At 41.7% G+C, this 16463-nt stretch overlaps 1 protein-coding gene across 2 annotated transcripts; it reads left to right on the top strand.

Moving 5' to 3' along the window:
• The first annotated feature begins 2128 nt into the window (after positions 1-2128).
• Positions 2129-16206, top strand: LOC132973920 (poly [ADP-ribose] polymerase tankyrase-1). Of its 2 annotated transcripts, XM_061037590.1 has the most exons (28): positions 2129-2607; positions 3219-3443; positions 3726-3821; positions 4247-4283; positions 4934-5009; positions 6669-6689; positions 8298-8392; positions 8473-8539; positions 8636-8822; positions 8936-9057; positions 9300-9391; positions 9542-9620; positions 9758-9929; positions 10161-10240; positions 10503-10648; positions 10750-10915; positions 11006-11225; positions 11393-11502; positions 11655-11843; positions 12085-12331; positions 12496-12578; positions 13185-13305; positions 13480-13577; positions 13819-13893; positions 14090-14195; positions 14383-14569; positions 14703-14859; positions 14985-16206. In XM_061037590.1, exons 1-28 carry the CDS (start codon positions 2157-2159, stop codon positions 15069-15071), a joined length of 3792 nt encoding a protein of 1263 aa, XP_060893573.1. In that variant the 5' UTR covers positions 2129-2156; the 3' UTR covers positions 15072-16206. The 2 variants fall into 2 exon arrangements, with proteins under 2 accessions (XP_060893573.1, XP_060893574.1); XM_061037591.1 differs by lacking the exon at positions 6669-6689.
• Positions 16207-16463: the final 257 nt, after the last annotated feature.

The following is a 16463-nucleotide window of genomic DNA, read 5'->3' as shown; positions in this document are numbered from 1 at the left end:
AAATAAACAGGTTTTATGGGCATTCTTAAATACTGGATTTTAAGCAAGAAACTTCAAATGTATGTTTTGGAGACTTCTGTGACTTATTTAAACTTGTTGTAAGGGGGTATAATATGTGACCTTTAATGAAAGAATTAACCATTTCATGTATTTCTTTGATGACGCTGACATTTTTATAGCATCATTTGGTCTCTGGTGTAGTAGAATTGTTTTATTTCTCACCATGTATTTATCCATTTGCTTTATTTTACTGTGGTTTAATTCCACTGTTTTTTCAGCTGTGGGAAAAGGCATTGAGTATTGTACCCCAGCATCACAAACTCATTCTTTCAATTGACTATTGTCCCCTGTTCCTGAAGAGCACCTGATCTTCCTATATTTATTTTGTTTTTGACCCAGTGCAGCACTCACTTCTACGTTTTTTTATTCTTTTAATGTTTAATGTTATATCTCTGACACACTGCTGTCTTTTTCTTTAGGAGATAAGTGAGAATGACGGGCTTCAGGGCTGTTGCCTCTAGACAAAGTGGAAGCTGTGTTCTTATGCTTGGCACAGTTACCTCTTTGAATCGCTCCCTTGTGCAGATGATGTTCTGGGGTTTTCATCAAACTGGGACCTCAGCAGGGAGTACTGGAACCAATTGTAAAGATGTTGGGGTAAGAACATCTCCAAGTCTGAGGCCATGTGTGAAATGAGTTACTGCATCAAGTGACAAGTGAAGAAGTTGAAGTATCTGGGAACTGTGGAGCGGCAGAAGTAATGTGGGCAGTGTACTGAACAATTAGGTGAAGAGGGAGCTGACCTGGACGGCAAAGCTTTCCATTTAAAAACTGAACAACTTTCCAACAATGAAGTCTTTAACTTTTAGTAGTAGTAGTAGTGAAAGAATGACATTCTTATATAGGCAGGCAGAATTAGGGTGTTTTTGAGGAAATGTGTTATCTCAGATACAATACTAAAAGGATGGTTTGGCTCAGCCTTTCAGAAAGGGTGGTAGGTTCAGACGTTCGTGTGAGTTGAGTTGCTGCTTTACATCGAAAGAAGCCAGGTGAGGTGGTTAGGACATCTGATAAGGATGTCTGAGCTCACCCAACTGCGAGGAGAGCTGGCTTGTGGGATAAAAGACGACATTTATAAGTGCACACACCTAGAAGAGCCAGGAAGAAAAGTGTTTTGTTTTTTTTACTTTGCACCCTGAAGTAATATTGAATGGATTTTCAAAAGTAATTCAGCCACCTTGTCAAAATGTAAGTCAATGTAAATTAAGTGCATTATGAAAATGTTTTCTATAAGGTATCCACAAGGTACAATTTAGAGATTTAAGCATGCGTTTCATGTGTTGTGAAATTATTCATTAATACTGTTGTGAGGAGACTTTAAGATGGTTATGAAACAGACATTAAATGTAATGCCTGTTAATGACCCTCAGAAGCTAACAAAAAAACCTGGACATTTTAATATCTAAAAATAATAATAATAATGCCAGGTGGGTACTGATGAACTGCAAATTAATAAACGTAATTCCACAGCAAAGTGGTTAAATGATTCTCAGCTGTTGTAATAAGTGGTCAGGGTGGGATGTTTGGTGTGTGAAAATACTACTTACATACCCACAGGGGTCGCCAAAGTTGACACCTAATATTCCTCAAAGGGGCTTCAACGTCATATTATCTCTTATAAATGGTTTTGGACAAAGATGAGACTTTGATTATGGTGGTTAAAATCGGGAGTTGTGTATTTACAATATAATATATTTATATCTAGCAACAAATAACAATAAAAATAATAATAAAAAATTCCGACAAATGTACTCTGGTTTTCAAATGTGGTATTCTACAAATGAAAAAGGCAAATCTAGCCTACATATATTGGACATGCTGGGGATGCATGCGTTCATACCATTCATAGTCAAAACATTGGTAAAAGTATTTGATAGACTGCTACATGTGATACTAAATAAAGATTTGTTTGGGAGCCTGCATTCATGCAACATCATAACTCAAAGTAATTAAATGTTTGCTCTGTGTGCCTCTGTGAATGCTGTGAGAACTCAAAAGGTTTCTTGGCACTGGAGAGTAAACAGCTGACAGGAAACACAGGAGCACTTTCACCGGAAAGGAGGAGCAGCTTTTATTGTCGATCGAGAGCTGCTGTAATGGCGGTGCCTCGTCGCTCTTCGCAGCAGCAACAACAACAAAATACTTTACCGTCTCCGCCGAGAAACAGCTCTATTTCGGGCGCTCCTCCGGCCTCTCCGCCGATGGCTCTGCTGACCTCGGCCGTCGGAGCTCCGGAAATCGACAGGGAATGCAGCGGAGGGATCGAGGGTGCCGTGGCCTCCCCGGACCTCCCAGCCCCGGTCCTAGCGAGCAGTGCGAGCTTCAGCACGACGACCTCCGGCGGCGGCAGCAGCAGCGTCTCCAGCCCCGGATCAGGAGCTGCCAGCCCCACTGACGGGAGCAGCGGCATCGGCGGGGCGTTCAGGGAGCTGTTCGAGGCCTGTCGTAACGGAGATGTATCCCGGGTCAAGAGACTTGTCGATTCCGTGAATGTAAACGCGAAGGACATGGCTGGTCGAAAATCAACTCCCCTTCACTTCGCTGCGGGTACCGACGAGCTAAGCTAATAACACAGCATGTTTTTTTATACATTAAATACCAAACTGTGACAGCTAGCTGGATAATAGTGTGGCTTGTCTACGTTTGACACCTAACCTGACGTTTAACCAATTGGTTTTTTTAGACAAAGTGTTATATTTCATCAGGATCCTGGATTAGTAATTTAGCATTGTATTGCTAACAAGCTAATCTGACGTCCCCCGTTCTAATTTGAATATCAAACAGAGATCGTCAACATGTTTCTGAGCTCAACCCCGAATACAATTAAAGCCAAATAACATTTGTTGAACTTTGATTGAGCTGAAATGGCAGTCCAAAGGAAAGTTATATGCACAATAAGCCACAGCTGCATCACTTCAGCTGGAATAATGTCAGGCTTTAACTCTGCAGACATGTTAATCATTTCTCAAGTGTTGAGAAGTGTTTTTACAGATTAAATCACCCAGTCGAGTAGAAATCATTGTTTATTAATGTTGTATTTGAATCCTTGTCACTCTTCATGGTTTAAAATGATTAAGGATCACTTATCTGGGTAGCTAGTTTTAGAGCATCTATGAGCTATAACTAAAGAGTTCAAATGTGTGTAAATCCCCTCTCAGGTTTTGGCAGAAAAGATGTGGTGGAGCACCTCTTGCAAACTGGGGCCAATGTTCATGCCAGAGACGATGGAGGACTTATCCCCCTGCATAACGCCTGCTCTTTCGGACACGCAGAAGTTGTCAGCCTCCTCTTGTGTCAGGGCGCTGACCCCAATGCCAGAGATAACTGGAACTACACTCCCTTACATGAGGCAGCCATCAAGGGGAAGATCGATGTCTGCATTGGTGAGGATCCCTGTTGATTATTTTCAAGCACAGGGAAATCTGATAATTATGTTTATTGACACTTACCGGTATGTGATAAGCCCGACAACTGGATGTATAAGTCTAAAGAGTTGTCTAACAATGTTCTGTGTCTCCAATTTATCTGTTTTAAAAATCTTAACATTAGCTGACACTATGCAGGGTTAGGGTTACATGTTAATATGTTAATGTTAATGATGTAGAGATGGTATAAATATTAAAGTCTTGACTCTTTCTTTTTCTTTTTTTACCTTTCTCACTCAGTGTTACTTCAGCATGGAGCTGATCCAAACATCCGTAACACCGATGGCAAATCTGCTTTGGATCTAGCTGACCCTTCTGCCAAGGCTGTTCTCACTGGTCAGTCCCCCTTTACCCGTCTCTTACCTTTACACTACTGACATTTAGCCCGCACTCCATTAACACAAGAGGAGAGTTCTTTCCTGATATCAGTGAAACAAAATGACGCTACACCTCAACAACATTGTAGGCTAAGAATGATTCATTGTTAAGTGTCCCCTACTAAGTTTTATTTGATTCTTTGTGGGATTTTTTTGTTGAGTTGTGAAGCATGTCACTGCAGAAGGGTGCTCTGTGAACAATGTTTAAGTCATCTGTTTACACCCAACATTTTGCACTTGAACTTGGTGTTAACTAGTGTTAACTGATAACCATTTGTAAACAAACATTTCCACTTATAGCTCAAAGAATGACACCACAGGCCAAACCTATGGAAAGAGTTTGGTTTGCCGAGGTCTGGTGTTGATTTTTTTTCTTTCCTGCAGGTGAATACAAGAAGGATGAACTTCTGGAAGCAGCAAGGTAAGTGCACACACTGTTTGATCAGTGCACACATTTCCTGTCGGCCAGAGTCAAAGAGCTAAATCGTCATCTGTCCTTTTTTTTAATGTACGTCTCACTGTAAGAGAGAAATGTATTCGCCTAGTTGAAGTTGTTAAAACGAAGTTGCCTCACAAGATCACACACATTTATAACCACAGTTATAAAGTACTATTGAAGTTTATTTTGAAAGCCAATGGAACAGGGGGCGTCGGTAGTGTAGTGGTTAGTGTATGTGCACCGTGTACTGCAGTAGTCCTCCAAATGGGCGGTACAGGTTCGAATCTGTCCTGTGGCTCTTTTCCCGAATGTCATTCCCCTCTCTCTCTCTCTCTCTCTCTCTCTCTCTCTCTCTCTGTCTCTCTCTCTTTTTTTCTCAGAAAAAGCCTAAAATTAAATCTTTAATAAGCCAGTGGAACAGGTGAAACTCAGGAGAAATATCCTCATGGTGTAAAACTCATAAATTAGACCAGTATGGTCATCTTCGAAGCCTGTGTAGTATTACTCAGTTTCATCCAGTATTGCATTTCATCATCCGTGACAGCCTGTGAAATGACATTCAGATTATGGAGTGGTGGTTTTGATGAGAGGAATACTCAATGAGACCCGTCTTTTCAACCGTGTAATTACAGGAGTGGAAATGAAGAGAAGCTGATGGCACTGCTGACTCCATTAAATGTAAACTGCCATGCCAGCGATGGACGCAAGGTAAATGAGCCACTCGTATCTCACCATACGGCACAAAATACACATGCCATAGCACCTTTTTGATACACATGTGTGGAGAGTTACAAAATCTTACTGTTATAAATGTTCTAAACATTAACCAGCAAGAGGGTTTCTGAGTCAGATGATTTGTGAACAGAAGAATAAAGCAAACAGTTGTATTGTGACTGGATAAGTATTTAATTCTGTGATATGAAGAGGATTAATGTCAGTGGATTTGCCAGGGCGTGTTAATGTGGACCACCTTACTTTGGACCCACCGCTGTGAAACACACTGATTTATTTTTTCTCTCATTATTAATGATTGAATCTCATGATGCCATCTTTGTAATCCATTTCCTTCTGTCATAACACCAAAACATAAACATTTTGGTCTAGTTGGTTGACTGAGTTAACTCTGCATTCATTTTGTGCAACTAAACCAGAGAAACACATAATCCATAATCCCATAATCACTTTTCCATGTCCCAAACTGGTGCAAAGTTTTTTTTGTGATGTAGAAGTACGCCCACAGCGTGCACACTGTCTACATCGTAATGCTGTATTTATGTGTTTATTTCTTGTTTTCTTTTTTCCTCTTAATGGCGGATTGGACTGGAAGGATAAAAGATGTGGATTAAAAAATGTTTGTACATAGCAGGCCCGACCGATATGGAATTTTTGGGGATGATACTGACATCGATATTGGGGAGATAAAAAAATCAGATACTGATATATTGGCCGATATCTTTCTTGGATCTATGTTCAATCTGTAGAGAAAGATAGATATAGATACACACATTAATTGTGCTGATCCCTCAAATGCAGTTATCAAAGACTTACAAGATATACAGTATAACGTAGACATGATGGTCACTCAACTGGGGGAGGGATGATGCTTATTGTAATCTATATAGCACACTCTGCTGGTGAAAGAGAACTGCTAGTTTAATACAATGATACTCAAATTAAATGCTATTTGACAGGTGATTAAATCTATTCATATCTGTGCATATCTCTGATAAAATTAGCCGATAGGATAGTCGATGGATATGCTAATATCGTCCCATATTATCGGCTGGCCGATTAATCAGTCGGGCTCTAGTCGATAGATTGCATCATACTTGGCTCTGGTTTATTAACGCAAACTGTATATCCTTTCTTTAAAAAACATTTCATTTTTTGTAAGTAACTCACACAAAGCCCAATAACCAACTTAACTCTGCCTTACATTTCCATTCATGTGAACAGCATAAAAGCATTGTTTTATGTCATTCATGCCTAACCACATTTTCTTCCACAGATGTTGAAGACATGTCACATTTTCTTAGTATATTTCAAATTTGCATGATCTAAGCCACTAAGCCAGTGTAGATCTGCTCTGGGATGATTAAGCCAGAGGGCACAGTTTGAAGTCCTCGCCTTTTCACAAAGAAAAGTGAGAAGTCCCATTTAACCCTCCAGCAGAACGTCTTCCTCTCTGGCCCTGTGTCACATTTAATCTCCAACCATGTTTGACAGATCAGGCAGTGATTTAAAGCTAGCTCTTGTGTTGCATTGGCGTAAGGAGGGAGAAAAGACTTGCTTTGAAAAGATACTGTCATTTTGTAATTTTTGTTTCGTTTTGTTTTCCGTGTAACCCTGGCAACATTTGTCGATCAGTCAACATCCCAAAAAATGCTGGTAAGTTGACCTTGATAACGGCCACTTGATTGATGCACTGTTGTGATTTTTTTTTTTTTTTTTTCTCGTATGTTTCATTCCTACTTAATCCATTGTTTTATTTGACCAATAAGCTGGCTGTCACTGTTAATTGCACATCATGGACCTGGGTGTACGGGTCACTCATGTATCCTACCCTGATGCTCCTCTGTGTGTTTGCGTGTGTGACATGTGAATCAGTGAGTGAGTGAGTTGGGTTGGTGTCATGGTGACAAGTCATCTTTATGGATTTGGAGAGGAGCTCATAACGTCTACTGCCTGCTCTCTTCAGCGTCTGTCCTCTCCTTGCACACTCACCCACACACTTTCTCCAACTTTCAGTCACTTGCTGCTCAGTCAGTTTTCTGATTTGGCTTTACTTTTTTATTAATCATTGGTTTCTTTTGGATGATCACTCATGCATGCCTGAAGGCCTGCCCCTCTGCATTTTGTCAAGCGAATCCTGAATATGTGTCTGTCATTTGTGTCTACGTCACGTCGGATTAGTTGCTCTGCAGTAATGAGTGGACGATCTTTCTCACCTGTCATTGTGGTCGTGCTATGCAACCCTCCATGTGCTGACTTTTGATTGTTCGTGTCATCCCACACTGAATGATGCCTCTGTGATTGGACTCACCGTTCATCTGATTTTAACGCTGTGGCTTGAGATCTAACAGCTCACCTTCTTGGTTTATGTTAACATCACTGCATGGAATCTGAAACGAATGACGCCCCTCCTTTTGATTTTAAGCTTGACCTGAGCTAGACTTGTTATAAGAGGAAAAAAAATGCTAAAATTGGATTTGCAGCTTTGCTTAGACTAACGTTTCTTTTTCTTTTTTTAATAAAGCCATTTGATTTAATCTTCCTTTAGCTTGCAGAGCTGCTTTCTCAAACACTCAGCCTGCTTTATGTAGCTTCTTTGCATCTAGTTACGGTTGGGGTTGATAGCATTTTATCAAATGTGAATCTAATATCTGCAGGTTCAGCCTTTTTTTAAGTGCATGAATACTTTTATATCTCTGAACATAAACACATAGACATTGACAGAAGTAAAGCTGTGCCTCATTATGATGCTTTTATCCATTTTGGCTGAAAGCTCAGGTTTAAAAAAGCAGTGTGTAACAAGCAATCATCCCCCAACCGTAACTCCTATCCTGCCATTTTGAATTTTACAGTCTAACAGTTTCACTAGCCATCTTTTCTAATCATCTAACCACGTAAAACTTAATTTTAAACTCCTAAAACCCAAGAAAAGAAATGAAATAGTGTTGATGTCGACACATGAAGTGGAGGTATTTTAGAAAAGAAGTTGAAGTTGCTTGTTGTCTCGTAATAGTGTCAGACAGAGATTTAAAAAAAAAAAAAAAAAAAAAAAAACAGCAACCAATGATTTTTGTCACCGGGTTTAGCCACAACCTTATTGACCTTTGCATCATCATTATATCTGCCATTCATCTGCAACTCACAGAGCCTAGCCTGCACACTGCTCCTGGCCCTAATCAGCCGCTTGCTCCTGTGGCCATCGAAGGCAGTGCACACTAAACCAGCCAGTGATCTGTGTCTGTAAACAACTGTCCTCTCTTACAGTCGACGCCCCTTCACCTGGCTGCCGGCTACAACCGTGTCCGCATCGTTCAGCTTCTTCTCCAGCACGGGGCTGATGTTCACGCCAAGGACAAGGGGTAAGACACCGTTTTAGAAAAGAATCAATTATCAATCAGTTATTATATCTGACACTAACTTGAGGATCCTGTCTCTGCAGAGGTCTAGTTCCCCTTCACAATGCCTGCTCCTACGGCCACTTTGAGGTCACTGAGCTCCTGCTGAAAGTAAGTCAACAGAGTCTCACTTCTTCACTCGAGCTTGAACTCTCTTGATTGGCTTTTTGTCTGCTCTGTGCTCTGACGTTGCGATTCTTTGTGCAGCATGGAGCCTGTGTTAACGCCATGGACTTGTGGCAGTTCACGCCTCTCCATGAGGCAGCGTCCAAGAACAGAGTTGAGGTCTGTTCGCTGCTGCTGAGCCACGGGGCTGACCCCACCCTGCTGAACTGCCACAGCAAGAGTGCCGTGGACATGGCCCCCACTCCAGAGCTTAAAGAGAGACTCACCTGTGAGTCCTCTCACAGCACACACATGGACTCCTGTACACACAATGATGACTGGAAAAAACATTCATACAGACATATGTTTTATTTACTTTTTTTTTTTTTCTCCGTCATGTAGATGAGTTTAAAGGTCACTCGCTGCTGCAGGCAGCCCGGGAGGCAGACATGGCCAAAGTGAAGAAGACACTGGCTCTTGAGATCATCAGCTTCAAACATCCTCAGACCAACGAGACAGCTCTGGTCAGAACAACACCTTACTGCTGCTACTCTGCTACTGCTATGATTATTACTACTCCTTTCAGTATGGTTATTGCCCTTAGCTCAGTGCTGGAAATGAAAAGTTGCAGCTAACTGTAATGATGATGTACACATGCCAACTGTATGTGATTGACTGTACAATTGGCATGTACTCAAGCCAAGACCTGGCAACCCATGGTCAAGAGCTTTAATAATCCAAAATGTAATGTCCTTGTGTATTTCAGCACTGCGCTGTGGCTTCCCCCCACCCCAAGAGGAAGCAGGTGACTGAGCTGTTGCTGCGCAAAGGTGCCAACATCAATGAGAAGAATAAAGAGTAAGTCTTTTAGTTTTTACCTGATTTAAAATTGGTTTAAAAAGAGATTGTAGAGGATGACTGTAATGTAGACTACATTAAGTTGTAAGCAGTTATATCCACTTGTACAGCACTAGTCTGATCATAACTTCTGTCTGTTTTGTCTTCAAGCTTTATGACACCATTGCACGTTGCTGCTGAACGAGCACACAGTGACATCTTGGAGGTGCTGCAGAAACATGGAGCAAAGGTCTGTGCATATATGTTCCCATTCATTTCTACCTGATTTAAAAATGGCATTATATTTGCTGTATAAAGGTTAAAAGCTGGTAGGTAGGTGAATACAAATGCTGTGCTGAAACATGTGTTTACTGGCTTTGTCACCAGGTAAATGCAGTGGACACTCTGGGTCAGACGGCTCTTCATAGAGCAGCGCTGGCCGGTCACATTCAAACCTGCAAACTGCTGCTGAGCTACGGGGCCGACCCCTCCATCGTGTCTCTGCAGGGTTTCACTGCTGCTCAGATGGGCAACGAAGCTGTGCAGCAGATTCTCAATGGTAATCCCACTCTCTACTCGTCTCTTTTTGTTTGTGCTTAGGTTTAACTTGCCGTTTAAACTGTTTAAATTCCTTAACAAAGACGAGGCTGATTTTGTTGGCTGAAGTATAAATATTTATTTTGAGACTTTCACCAGATTAAACCCCTTATCATGGAATTTCCTATTTTGTATAGCAATCCTTTTCATGCAGTATTCAGTATTATTTCATTCTTTCTTCTTTTTCTCCCAGAAAATGTTCCTACACGTAATTCTGACGTGGACTACAGATTTCTGGAGGCAGCCAAAGCAGGGGATCTGGACACAGTACAAGTAAGTTCACCGTTAAATTTAAGTATTTGTAGCAGTGACTACACTTTTGTTTTTGTTTCAGTTGTTTATTTTGAGATCATTCGACATTTTGTAGTTAATTTGTTAGGCATTATTGTGACTAAATCATGATTTACTCTGGGCCTGATTTTGTTTTGTTTTTTTGGGGGGCCTGTACTTAAATTTCTAGCTCTTGGATCTTGTAAACATACTTTTAACTACACTGTGTAGTTGCCCATAATCATATTGTGTCTGTGTTTGGCAGCAACTTTGCACCCCCCAGAATGTGAACTGCCGGGACCTGGAGGGCCGTCACTCCACTCCTCTACACTTTGCAGCTGGTTACAATCGAGTGGCTGTGGTTGAATACCTGCTACACCATGGAGCTGATGTCCATGCAAAGGACAAAGGGTGAGTTCTTTAACAAACATCTCACATACCTGTAGTTATTAGAAAGATGTAAACATAAATATCTGTACACCACACTTCATCGTGTGTTTCTTCTCCTGCAGAGGCCTGGTTCCTCTTCACAACGCGTGCTCCTATGGCCACTATGAAGTGGCTGAGCTGCTGGTCAGACACGGAGCTTCAGTCAATGTGGCTGATCTGTGGAAGTTCACCCCACTTCACGAGGCGGCGGCTAAAGGAAAGTACGAGATCTGCAAGCTGCTGCTCAAGGTGACGATCAAATATTGTCTTTCCCAAAAAGACTCCTGCATTAATTTGTGTATTGTGATTTAAAATAAGGTTATACATTATTTATATCAGCATGGAGCCGACCCCTCCAAGAAGAATCGTGACGGTAACATGCCTCTAGACATGGTGAAAGATGGAGACACAGACATCCAGGACCTGCTGAGGGGGGATGCCGCCCTGCTGGACGCTGCCAAAAAGGGCTGCCTGGCCCGAGTACAGAAACTGTGCTCCCCAGAGAATATCAACTGCAGAGACACACAGGGACGCAACTCCACACCACTGCACCTCGCAGGTAACTGATAACAACACACTCCTCATGTGGCATTTCAAGTGAAGGATTTTTTTTTTTCTGATGATGTTTAAGCTTTGGTTTTCCCTTTTTCTTGATTTCATAAAGTGTTTTAAATGTTAGTTCTAATATGAGCCAAAATAGTAAATTTTCATGTCCCTCCTCCTCAGCTGGCTACAACAACCTGGAGGTGGCAGAGTATCTGCTGGAGCATGGGGCGGATGTCAACGCGCAGGACAAAGGAGGCCTTATCCCTCTTCATAATGCTGCTTCTTACGGGGTCAGTCTACGGAATAACAAAAACAAATGACTTAGATTTATTAAATTGCTGGTCAAAACCGTATCGCCTGCCAGCTCTATAAATGTCAGCTAATTGGTTCTAATGGACTTCCAAGTCTCAATAACTGACCCTTGTTGCCTCTCTTCTTACAGCATGTGGACATTGCAGCCCTGCTCATCAAGTACAACACGTGTGTGAATGCTACAGACAAATGGGCGTTCACCCCCCTCCATGAGGCAGCGCAGAAAGGTCGTACTCAGCTCTGTGCGCTGCTGCTGGCTCACGGAGCCGACCCCACCATGAAGAACCAAGAGGGCCAGACTGCTCTGGACCTGGCCACGGTAACAACCTCTCTCATTCACAAATAAAGAGCTAAGTGGTCAAAAGGCCATTTGTTTTTCAGACTCCGATAAGAGTTGGGCAATTCAATCTGTGTTTTAAACAGTCTGAAAATCATGTTCCCTAGCGTCATGATTGTTTCATAATCATTTTTTACTGAGTGCTGCAAACATTTGTGAACTAACTTCATCTGCTGGAACTTAAATCCTCCTCTCAACTTGTTTTTCTCCGCCCAACCTGCAGGCTGATGATATCCGGGCCCTGCTCATGGACGCCATGCCACCAGATGCCCTTCCCACCTGCTTTAAGCCACAGGCCACAGTGGTCAGCGCCTCGGTCATTTCCCCCGCCTCCACGCCATCCTGTCTGTCAGCCGCAAGTAGCATAGACAACTTGGCAGGACCGCTTACAGAGCTGGCCGCCGCAGCGTCTGCCGGGTCCTCCGGAGTGGCAGATGGAGCCACGGGCACTGAGCGCAAGGAAGGAGAACGTGAGTTTGCTGTCTTTACTACAATGAATGTTGCTCGGATTACAAATTATTAAAGTATTAATTATAAGAATAAACTAGTTCTTTGTGAGGAAACTATGCATTACAGGGGTAACTCTGTTTTAGATGTATTCTTAATACTAACGCTCTGTTCTATTTCTTCTTAGTGGCGATGCTGGACATGAATATAAGTCAGTTCTTGAAGAGCCTGGGCCTGGAGCACCTGAGGGACATCTTTGAGAGGGAGCAGGTCAGCCATCACACATTAAATTACAGTTCATTAAACGTATAGTATGTTGAATTTTATTACAACATTTACATAAAAAAATCTAAATTAAAAATGCCCTAAACCTTTGTAAAAAAAAAAAAAAAACTATATATATTTATATTTGTGTTGAGTACTTCAATTACCTCAAATATTTCCAACAGTTATCAACAGAAAATCTGTAATTTAATAGTTGTCTTGTCGACCGCCATGACAGACACTATAGGTTTATCATTGCCTTGGAAACACCGAATGTTACATAAAAGAGTGCTGCATAAGAAAGCCAAAATAACTACTTAAAGCTGTGCATCTAAGTTTGATAAAGTCATGATGCAGAAACATTGTACTGAATTTAGGATGCTTTAATATATGTGCACACAGCAACTTTTTGACTTCTCTCATGATATTCTTGTTCTTTGTCTGTTGAGTCAGTGCCGTGTTTAAATATCATGAATAGAGTAAAACTAAACAACTCTGGTGGGTTCGTAATCATTGAAACAGCTGGATGTTTGAGCAAACAGACAAAATTAGATGTTTCAAGTGGTTGGTATAAGCATTTCAACTTGCTATTTTATTTCATTTTTCCCCCAGATCAGCCTGGACGTGCTGGTTGACATGGGTCACGAGGAGCTGAAGGAGATTGGGATTAATGCTTATGGCCACCGACACAAGCTGATCAAGGGGGTGGAGAGGCTGCTGGGCGGCCAGCAAGGTCAGGGGGCCTGTTTTGTTTACTTTTAGGAATCATCAAGCAATAGTGCCATGCTGCGCTGTCTGCCACATTTCTCAGACAACTTCAACAGACTTTGAAACATAATCATTTGTCTGATCTTCAAAATGACTGTGTTCTTGTGATTGCTAACGTCCGATACTTTTTGTTTTTCAGGTGCCAACCCCTACCTGACATTCCACTGTGCCAACCAGGGCACCATTCTGATCGACCTCGCCACAGATGATAAGGAGTACCAGTCTGTGGAGGAGGAGGTGAGTCCAGTTCACTCTTTACATTTCTTTTCTTCAGAAAAGCTGAAAGTAATAATGTCAAGTGGAGATCTAATGTTTCAAATCCTAAAAAAAAGTATTTTTAGAAAAAAGAAGTTGCATTGTAGAGAAATATGTACATTTCTGCAGCATACTTTATTCGACCACAGCAGGTGATGAAAGAACATTTTCTACTAGCTAACTAGAGATACTAAAATCATGTGTTTTGCCCCGTGTCCTTTAGTTACAGAGCACCATCAGAGAGCACAGAGACGGAGGAAACGCAGGCGGTGTGTTCAGCAGATACAACATCATCAAGGTCTGACTCAGGAAACTCTGTTCTTGTTCATCTAATTTGTTAATATGCAGAACTAGCTCATGCACAGACTTAAGCTTTGCTTGATTGTATAAATGAGAAGTTAAATCTGCAATCTGTAAAGATTTCAGCGACTGAAATTTTGAGCATTATTGGAGCTCAACATGATATTTGATAAGCATCTTATTGTGCTCTGCAGATTCAAAAGGTGGTAAATAAGAAGCTGAGGGAACGTTACACCCACCGGCAGAAGGAGATCGCAGACGAGAACCACAACCACCACAACGAGCGGATGTTGTTTCATGGTAACCACACCCACCTTCACTTCATCTAAAATGTTTTGTGTGTCAGCATCAGGCAGCAGTGGTGTCTCATTTGAGTTTAAGCCTTCTCGAAACAACTTAAAGTCAGGCCTGTGTTATCATGTGAAGCATTTCATTTGAATTACTGTTAGTAATTTCAATCTGCCACCGTGTTCTTGTGTTCCTTCAGGTTCCCCGTTCATCAACGCCATCATTCACAAAGGCTTCGATGAGCGCCACGCCTACATAGGAGGGATGTTTGGAGCAGGGATCTACTTTGCAGAGAACTCCTCAAAAAGCAATCAGTATGTTTACGGTATCGGTGGAGGCACTGGCTGCCCGACGCACAAAGACAGATCCTGCTACCTGTGCCACAGGTAACTTTAAAACTGCAAGATGTTTTAGCGGTTAAGCTACTTTCCACCTTTTTTCGTTTTAAGGTCGTATGCAGTATTTTCAAGAAAGACACTTACTTATAAGTGACCTTTGTCTTCTCGTCTGCATTCACAGGCAGATGCTGTTCTGCAGAGTCACTCTGGGGAAGTCCTTCCTACAGTTCAGTGCCATGAAGATGGCCCACGCCCCCCCAGGACACCACTCAGTTATCGGGCGGCCCAGCGTCAACGGCCTGGCCTATGCTGAATATGTTATCTACAGAGGAGAGCAGGTAAACAGGCACTCCAGCATATGAGAAATACTCTCAATCCTGTTTTTAACATTTAAAACAAAAAAAAAGACATTTCACATCAGCCATGTAGTGTGTGCTCATGACTTTCTCCGTTTTTCCTTTAGGCCTATCCAGAGTACCTCATCACCTACCAGATCCTTAAACCGGAGAGCGCGGCGCAGTCTTCTGCAGGAGCTGAGCAGAAGTCGTAGTTACTTAACATCACAAACACACACATGGACTCGATGCTCGTTTTTTTCTCTCCTTTGTAATGCAAATGCCTGAACACCTTTTTATTTACCGAACACATTTCCAGTAGAACCCATGGTTACCAGTGCTGTATAATAATCTCTGTTATGGTGGTGACACCTTTTTGTTTTGCATTGGCTGCATGAAAATACAGAAGCATGAGAGGCCCAATAGCGTGCGTGGGTTAGTTCCTTCCCCCTCCCAATCAATCGGGAGGATGCTTGTAGAGACTTTGAAGTATCAGCATTATCAGTTTGTTACTCTTCGTCGCCTCATGCCTTGTGACTGTGCAGAATCACCGACCCCTCACCTCTACACACCCCACACTGTCTCACTGTCGGAGCCTGAAACCTGTGGACTACTACTGCCACACCATATCTGGGTTCATCCTGTACAGAATGGCCTTTGGTTACTGTGATTTCAATGCTAAACTTAAGACACTACCATACAAGTAACAGTGCATTGTTGCTATGCTGTAATGCTAACTTTCATACCACAAACACTACAAACACTACAAACACTGAACTGAATTTGTTTTCTTTGTGGTTTTATTCAGGACTGGGCATGCTCCATTGAAAAAGGTCCATCTGTTACATCACTATTATTCTAACAGTCTGGACTTGTATGAGAGAAGAGATGTGCTTAGTTATGAAGCTGAAATGTAAGGCATCAGAATTACAAAGACACACACTCAAGGTGTGGATGTACATTTAAAGCGTTATATACAGTATATATGACTGTGCATTAAGACAGTAGAGTCAGTAAATGTTCATAATGTTGAAATGTGCTTGTGATGCCTTACAAGGTAACTCCTGATAGCCAGTGAACTCATCAAGGCACCATTTCTGTCGCCATGGTCTTACTCACAGACATCACACGCTTATGGATTTGCACTTTTACATAGAAACCTATTTAAGTTATTTTGAATTTAAATTGCAAGTTTGCGGGAAAAATATTTGTACAGGTTGTGTAAATGGTTGTGTATAACTGTTGCTGTTTAACAGTATCTTTGAGTTCAACAGTAAATGACATGATCTTTTTCCTTTCATGCCTTCTTGATTCTCCCAACTTTTTTTAATAAATGTCCCATTAACAGCTCTTTGTGGTTTGTTTACTTTAACAATGTTAAAATAGGATCTATGTTGGCTGTAAAGTTTGTGTCCACACTGTACACAAAATATTGTCGTGCAATCGAAGCACGACTAAAATCACCGAACCAGGACGCCTACTTTATGACTCTTGTAGTAACTTCAGTAAAGTCTCAGAAGAAATAATAAAATCTCTGATGTTAGTAAATGTAATCCTCACATGCTAGATCAGCTACAGCAGGGATGGGCAACTTTGGCCCCAGCAAG

This window comes from Labrus mixtus, chromosome 5 (genome assembly GCF_963584025.1).
Source record: "Labrus mixtus chromosome 5, fLabMix1.1, whole genome shotgun sequence".
Taxonomy (NCBI): Eukaryota; Metazoa; Chordata; class Actinopteri; order Labriformes; family Labridae; genus Labrus; species Labrus mixtus.
Note: the sequence above shows the minus strand (reverse complement) of the source record. Positions and strands in the feature narration are given on the sequence as shown.

Excerpts from the sequence above, each read along its gene's own strand:
- LOC132973920 (XM_061037590.1), top strand. The coding sequence starts at position 2,157 with ATGGCGGTGCCTCGTCGCTCTTCGCAGCAGCAACAACAACAAAATACT. Across the intron at positions 13,578-13,818 it reads ACCAGTCTGTGGAGGAGGAG|TTACAGAGCACCATCAGAGA; the intron begins GTGAGTCCAGTT and ends CGTGTCCTTTAG. Across the intron at positions 14,570-14,702 it reads TCCTGCTACCTGTGCCACAG|GCAGATGCTGTTCTGCAGAG; the intron begins GTAACTTTAAAA and ends CTGCATTCACAG.